This window comes from Limulus polyphemus, unplaced genomic scaffold (assembly GCF_000517525.1).
Source record: "Limulus polyphemus unplaced genomic scaffold, Limulus_polyphemus-2.1.2 Scaffold4774, whole genome shotgun sequence".
In the NCBI taxonomy this organism is placed as follows: domain Eukaryota; kingdom Metazoa; phylum Arthropoda; class Merostomata; order Xiphosura; family Limulidae; genus Limulus; species Limulus polyphemus.
The window spans coordinates 61091-67533 of NW_013670384.1; the positions used below are offsets into that span (position 1 = coordinate 61091).

Consider the following 6443-nt stretch of genomic DNA (forward strand, 5'->3'; position numbering starts at 1 on the left):
GCCGAACTCCCTATTTTTGTGACGAAAGGAAATTATGCTTATGTAGTCATAGCGCAGTTGCTTAGGGTAAATAATTAACGTTTTCTACGATAGTCTACATTCTTCTGATGAAGCATTAGCATTTTTTGGCTTGAAATAGTAGCACGCCCCCCCCCCCCCCACCAATAGTATTAGCATACTGATTGTGCTTCACACAATACGTGTTGGCTTTTTTTGATCTCTCAAATTAAAACCCCGCTTTTAAACATTCTACGTACGGTCCTGACCAAAACAAACCCTCACAACTGTGGAATAAATCAGGCCGTTTGAAATTGGACAAATATTAAATCGTGTGGAAATGTTACAAAGGGACATTCAGATTCACCCCCCCCCCCAAGAATTTTCACTGAAAGTATATATATGAAGTTGTGTACCACATTCTGTACGAATGTCATAAACTGATATAAAAACCACCACACATTTCAATACATTCGAACGTATTTATTGTTTAACTGTTACAACAGATTTGATATAATCAGGACAGAGTTCAGTAGATAAAAATCAAGCAATTCATAAAACTCAACAAAACGAGTGCACGAATACATGCAACTTAACTTGAGCAAACTTGTCTTCGACGTGAGCCACTATTTTCTGATACACGTGATGAAGTATTGATTTTGATTCAAGTGCCATTTACTGTCTGACCATGTATCTTATTGACAAGAACAACTGTCGATTTTTGAGAAATACTATTCGACAGATTTATTTCGACAGAAATTTTGCGCAATGCTAAACGAACGAATATTTGCCCACAGTTCTCCTTAATTTTGAACTGACAGATTGGAAATAAGGTAAGTAGTCAACAGCGCCCTCTGGAAATACTTGGGCTACTTTTTTTTTATTAAATAGTGGAATTTGATTATCACTCTTATAATGCATCTATGGTCCCAAATCATGGACCAACCTTTTATGATAATGAGACAAGAACTATGGACCCCCCTCCCGAATTTCCCAAACAATTCGAGTAAAGATGTCGAAATATTACTGCTTTACAAGAGGATTTGGATTATTTGGAAAAACTGGAAAATAAATGCAAGGTAATGCATGTGGGATATCACTATTTGAATTATCAATATCAGTATAATTTGGATGGGAATAACCCAAACAGTGTTATGAAAGAAACACTGCGTTATGGTGTTCCAATTGATCAGTCTCTTCAGCAATCCAAGCAATATGCTGTTGTTAGTGGTAGAGCAAATAAGATTTTAGGTTATGTCCTTGAATAGGTCATTGGTTAGGCCACATTCCGAGTATTGTGTTCAGTCTTGGGTTCCTTACCTTAGAAAGAGTTGTTGTAAAGGGTTCAGAGGAGGACTACTAGAATGGTGCTTGGGAAGGAGGGGTTGTCATATAAGGACATCTAAAGATCTTTAAAATTTTCATTTGAAAAAAAGAAGCATTAGAGGGGATCTGGTTGAGGTGTTTAAGATTGTAAAGGGAATTTCACACTTACTTGTCAGAAGAAGTAGGACTAGGGGACACAAATATAAATGTTGGTAGGGTAGGAGTCATCTTTAGCTGGACACAAATATAAATGTTGGTAGGGTAGGAGTCATCTTTAGCTGGACACAAATATAAATGTTGGTAGGGTAGGAGTCATCTTTGGCTAAGACAGTTTTATTTTTTTTAATAGAGTGGTTGGCCTTCAGATGTGGTGAATGCAGTAAATTTCAAGGAGTTTAAGAGAAAGCTTGATACATATATGAATGATAAGGGCTGGCTTTGAGTTTTTTTAGTTTAATTTAGTGGATAGGATGATCTAGATGATCCAAAGCATCCCTCATTCTTAAATGGTATTATGCTATGTTATATTCTAAAGAGTTCTAGTTTTTTAGGTCATCGCTATTGGCTATGTTTTTAGTGTACGTAAAACAATTAAAGACAAACTTATTTTCATACAGAGTTCCCCATGAACATGCTAGCACAAAGTACAGAAAAAAAAATTCTTTAGTTTAAAGTTGTCGCATACAATACTTCTAATAAAGATTTCGTTGAAAATTGTATACACCTTGCATGAACGAAGTTCTAAACTATCATAAAAAAAATGACTCTCTACTTGTATTTAAAACTGTGTGTACACTCTGTTTATACTATTTCATAGTCCTAAAAAAAAATGAACACTAAATGTACTGATCTTGTTCCTTACACTTTGAAAATGTGCAATAAAATACGAGAAAAACGTTTTTTTTTTTTAATTTCATTTTTCAAACTCCCCTATCAAAATAAATGACTGTGCAAATCTACACAATGACCGACTATCTACACTAGTCATCCCTAAGTTTGAAATGAAAGAAGGCAGCTAGTCAAAAGCATCTACCACTAACTCTTGGGCAACTCTAATCAAAAAAGTGGGATTTGACTGTCACTCTTATAATATACCAAAGTGCAATTGTACAGAAAAAAAAAAGGATACAAGCCACGGATTTAGTCCATCACACTAATCATGAAGCCATAGTAAACAATAGAGGGGATAATTGTACAAAGGAAACACTGACAACTTGAGCTATACAATGGTTTCAGTGATATACCACTTACTTTTGAAAAGTCCCATTACCTTTGCGGGAACTTTTTTCTAATCTAATTGGATTTTTAGTTTTAGGAATAACGTACCACACGCTCAAACGTAGGATTTACTCTGACCGTCAAACTGATGCTATCATTCCATCAATGCATATTATATAACTCCTGCAATGCATGGGCCAATCGCTTATAATAAACTTGTCTTAGTAATAGCTGCTTTCCTCGAATATTTAAATTACTTGATAGCCAACTCTCTCATTTGATGGAAAACTTTTCTTAAGACATTTCATTAATTCGCTAATGAAGACTTCATTCACAGATTTTCACATACAATAACTAATCAAACCACCTACAGTAAAAACATTCTTTATAGCAGAGAAATCATTCAGCCCTGTAAACAATGGCACCAAGTTTGAAGTTTGGTAAAGTTCACCGTTGCATGCCATCATACTAGTCGCAGTAGTGAATGTTTAAAGGTTATTTGTTACTGAATACTAATTAAAAAAAACAAAAAAATAATCATCCTGGAACTCAATACTGCTAATTAATGGTATTTATCTAAACGTAATCAGCCAACCTAATATTCTGTGCCGTAATACTACTATGTTTTACCTATCTGTTGTAAAAGTGCAAGCATTTAGCCATTCGTAGATCTGCGTGTATGGTGCCGTCATCGGGTTTAAATTAAAAACCATTATCAGTTTACCACCACATTGCTTGGATTGATCCATCCACCAAAAGCCTTTTCAATTTCTGTAGCAAATGCCAAAGTTAAGTGATCATTGTATTTTGCAGCTACTACTTGAACTCCCAGAGGGACGCCTGCCTGGCTGAGCCCCACGGGACACTGAAGAGCTGGTAGTTGGAGAATATTAAACACTGCCGTATAAACACAGTTAGAGAACTTAAATACTGGTTCGTTGTGGCAAGGTGCCGGTTCTGGGTGTGGAGGATAGAGGAAAACACCATCATCTCCTAACAACTCTTGAAATTCTAGCTGAAGCCGATCGCACATCTCCACAAAATACTGCGTCTCTTCCGGACTCTGACAACTTCGCAGCTTCTCAAAGAGTGACAATCCAATGGCAGGAAACGTATGATCCGACAGCTTGAAGCACCATTTCAAAAGTTCCATATAGGTATTGAGTTCTCCATTTCCTTCCACCATCTCTGATGCAAAACTTGGATGTTTTGTCATCATCATTTTACTATTCCACATCTTAAATGCACTCTTCATATTGATCAAGGAAACCTTTAAAGGCTTGATGCCAAAGTTGTTTTCAAAATGAAGAAGTACCTATAAATAAAAGGCAAAAATATTAGATAAATAAACTGAAAGATTCTGAGGGAATTCATAATAATCACGTGTATGGAACTCCACAGACTTACATGAAAACCTTCTCCAGTCTCCATCAATACACATCAGAGCTCTATAACCTTTGGTACTGATGAAATGATGAGAAATATGATTCTCTCTCTCGACAAAAATAACTGTCACCATGATGTTAGGGAAAACCCAAGTTAAAAAAATTCTATTAAACACAAAATCTTATAACCTGTGTACTTGTGAAAGGTGGAGCTTTCTTAACCATGGTCAAATTGATGACATATTTTTGTCAGTAACTGTTACCAGTAACATTTCAAAAGCAAATTATATGCATACAAATTTTCTGCATATTAAAAATTTTTTCAGCTAAACATTTTTAGGTCAATATAATTCCCTAATTTTGCTCTTGTAGTGTACAGTACAAATACATATACAAGTTATGAAAAATGTGAACATTTACAACAAAAACTTCAATCTAAAAAAAACAAAAAACATAGTGTGTTCTTTCTTAATGAAAAAAAACTCACTCGAGACTCGTAACAAATTAAATAATTTTCCCAACACTTAGTTATTTAATTGAATGAATTAGAAATCCTATTCAATAAGCATTTAACTCATTCATTGGCACATCTATAAATACATAATAACAAAATAAATTAGGAAATTTTAACACCACTTTTTTTGTATCTGAAACTTGAAACTAGTAAACTTTGAGGTGTAAAACTAATTCTTCACGGTGGTGTTGTAAAATACAAACTCTGTGAAATACAAGTTCTAGAAGGGGACATACGTGCCTATGTCAAAGAAAGAGTTACACATGTACTGTAACAAGTTACATGCGTAGCTAGGAAACAGAGAACTGTTGACTCCATTATCTATCATTTATTTACAGAAAGTCTTGTATGATCTAGAATGTTAAGAAGGAACCGGAAATTTCTACTAGATTTTTTGTTGTTTTTTTTATTTCAACCACTAATTACAAACTATACCATTTATAGCATGAGTTGGATGTACCTTTTTCTGAGCTCCAAGTACTTCTGGATGTACTTTAGTTGTATGTGGATTTCCCCCATCATTATCCATGTAATAAACTTTCAATTGCGAGAGGTTTACCTGCAAGATGTCAGACTGTATATACCTTTCACCAACAAAAATTTAAACATAACACTAATTCTTTCCCAAATGGAATTTAAACCTATTACTAAATAATAAAAAAAACGTTTCATTTTGTACAAACCATTTTGAACACACATGCACAAACATGATAGCTACATTCTTATGCACTTTTAGCAATTGCAGAAGCACCTATATACCACTCTTGGGCAGAACGATGATGCGTCGTACCTCAGTAAGTTCGTTTCTACATTTGAAGAACTTTTTAATAAAGTATCCAGATACTGAAGAAGATTTTCAAAATTTGTACTTGGCAAGGATGATGAGGTTGGCATGTTTCTAAAGAGAGTTGGTGTGTAATCTAGTTACACACTGAAAGACAAAAAGGTACCGTGTGTGTGGCTGAAGCTACGTATGATAATTTTGAAGACATATTACAGTCACATAAAAAAAAAGTTGGAAGACAAGGATGCATCCGCATGCAACTTGATAATGAAAATCTTTTAAATTCATTGAAATTTTTTTTTTCACCGATCTCTCATGCCAGCTTGGAAAAAGACAGACTAAGAACTTTGTAAACAGAAGAGAAATCCATGGATGTTGTAAAAACAAATACTGATTCATTTACAAATATATGTGCTGATATAAATATGTCCATGAAAGACTCCAAGTGGAACATTGAAAGAAGGTTCTCCAACTGATCTGAAACTTTATCTTCCTTTATCCTACGAACCTGGATTCAAAGAGTATCGAATATATCAGTTACGAACTCTTACAAATTGAAACTTTATCTTCCTTTATCCTACGAACCTGGATTCAAAGAGTATCAATACATCGGTTACGAACTCTTACAAATCACTTTTAGCAGGCAGGTGAAGCTGATGTCACGGAGTACAAGAGAAATAGGACTGAGTGTCAGATGTTGAATTTTCACATAGAGAAAGATCATGGAACCTAATATACCGGAAGATGTCAAGTCTCGCAGAGGAAAGGTAACAACCAAAGAATAGTTAAAAAAAAAAAGTGGAAAACTTATACAATGAGAAATGACTAATGCAAAATGGATGTTTTAATATTCACAATGTTTTGGACTGAGCCACTCTTCCTCTATTAATGTTTAAACTTTTAAAATCATCAGAGGAAGAGCATCCCAGCCTGAAACATTAAAACATCTATTTTGCATTACCCACTGTTTGTGGTAAAAGTTCTTCTCAATTTATCATACCACAGCAGTTTTCTTAGCTGATCTATAAAATACTAGTTCTTGATTTAGCTTCTTAGAAATGCTGATGGACACACATTTTCCCTGGAGTGATATTTATTGCAGATGTAGCTCCATCAATTCCTGTCTCAAATGTTTAGGCTAAAGAGAAGTCCAGGTACTTTAAACTACGAACATCAAACAAAAAAACGGACTCAGTGGTACAATGTTGGAGGCTGCTCC

At 34.7% G+C, this 6443-nt stretch overlaps 1 protein-coding gene across 1 annotated transcript in view; it reads right to left on the minus strand.

The window, feature by feature from the left end:
- Positions 1-2233: 2233 nt before the first annotated feature.
- LOC106471671 (fatty-acid amide hydrolase 2-like) overlaps positions 2234-6443 on the minus strand; it is a gene marked incomplete at its 5' end in the record, with an annotated part of 16684 nt that continues 12474 nt past the window's right edge. Inside the window, 2 exons of the mRNA XM_013932287.2 lie at positions 2234-3856; positions 4901-4999. Coding sequence (XP_013787741.2) covers positions 3257-3856; positions 4901-4999 — 699 coding nt within the window. The remainder of the gene's footprint in view (positions 3857-4900; positions 5000-6443) is intronic.